General features: G+C 35.4%; 1 protein-coding gene across 1 annotated transcript in view; it reads right to left on the bottom strand.

The window, feature by feature from the left end:
* LOC105822108 (NKG2-C type II integral membrane protein-like) overlaps nucleotides 1–883 on the bottom strand; it is a 5,313-nt gene extending 4,430 nt beyond the window's left edge. Inside the window, exons 1-3 of the mRNA XM_012659046.1 lie at nucleotides 697–883; nucleotides 214–318; nucleotides 31–72 (exon numbers count right to left, since the gene is read on the bottom strand). Coding sequence (XP_012514500.1) covers nucleotides 31–72; nucleotides 214–318; nucleotides 697–883 — 334 coding nt within the window. The remainder of the gene's footprint in view (nucleotides 1–30; nucleotides 73–213; nucleotides 319–696) is intronic.
* Between the last annotated feature and the right edge of the window lie 382 nt (nucleotides 884–1,265).

The following is a 1,265-nucleotide window of genomic DNA, read 5'->3' as shown; positions in this document are numbered from 1 at the left end:
ACTAAGATAGAGATAAAATATAAAATGTACCTTTCTGAGTTCTTAAAGTCTGAAAAGAACTGTTCTGTTTTACTGTAACAAGAAAAAATGGAAATATTCATTATTAAATAATTAATATCTAAATATCCTATTTCCTATTCTTATGAAATGCTTAGACGCACTTTCCATCATTAAGGTGAAAGCTCTATTATAACCTTTCAAAAATATACTTACAGGGAATAAGAGCTATTAATACCATTTTTAGCACAGAGCCCACTAGAACAATGCAAATGACGGCCAGGATCTCAGCAGTGAGCTTCTCTGGAGGTACCAGTGAAACTGCAGGGAGAGAAACAGAAACACTGAGAAAGGAGAGATGGAGACCGTTGATTAGAAGGTTTACATACAAGACAACCCACACGTACAGGGAATCAAAGGGATAAACTCTTGTCTCTAAACCCACATCTACCCTGGTCATCTTTCTCTCAAAATACACTGTTGCATATTCAGTAAATATAATGCCCCAATTTGTTGATGACGGCCTACAGGTTTAACAGTTCTGAATAAAATTAGCCTTCAGATTCATATTACAGTACCATATCCCAACTTTGAGCTCTCATCCTCACAAATGAAAAATATTCCCTCATCTTTCCCACAACTCTTCACCAAGATGATATATCCCAGAACAGTTATGTTGAGGATCTAGTAAATGCTTACATTTGTAGTAGCAGGTCTTCTCCTTCCCCTGGAGATCCAGAGGAGCATTTTGAAGGTTTAATTCCACGTGGGTTATTTCCTGTTCAGTTACAGAAATGGAGCTTTTCCCGCCCTTAAATTTTCTTTGCTGCCTCTTTGGGTCGTTGGCCAGATTCAGTCCTGAGTAGGTCACTCTTTGGTTCTTCATCTCTGCAGCTGTGTGATTCAGAGACTGTGCTTTATGATAACTGTATTTAAGAAGTTAATAAATGATTTATTTAATGATAAGATCCCTGGTGTAGTCAGACTGGGGTGTATTGGGGGCTGAGGAATAATGTTCATTTTGCGGATGAACAATGTAAAAGTCTGATACTAATTTCCTTAAAGCTTATACAAAGTCTTATAATTGAACAGGTAATTTTCAAAAAACATAGTCTACATTTGACATAATATTAGTTGGAGCAATAAAAAATGATCAACTAGTGAGGAATGAAAGTTCATAAATACCAATATCTTTATTAAAATCAGGTCCTGCAGAAACATTTTAACACCATTTAGAATATACGTGTTAAATTATTAAAATTCTGTAT

The sequence above is a fragment of the Propithecus coquereli genome, unplaced genomic scaffold (genome assembly GCF_000956105.1).
Source record: "Propithecus coquereli isolate 6110/MARCELLA unplaced genomic scaffold, Pcoq_1.0 Scaffold1171, whole genome shotgun sequence".
Classification (NCBI taxonomy): Eukaryota; Metazoa; Chordata; class Mammalia; order Primates; family Indriidae; genus Propithecus; species Propithecus coquereli.
The sequence above is the reverse complement of the archived record's forward strand: the minus strand, read 5'-3'. Positions and strand labels throughout refer to the sequence as shown.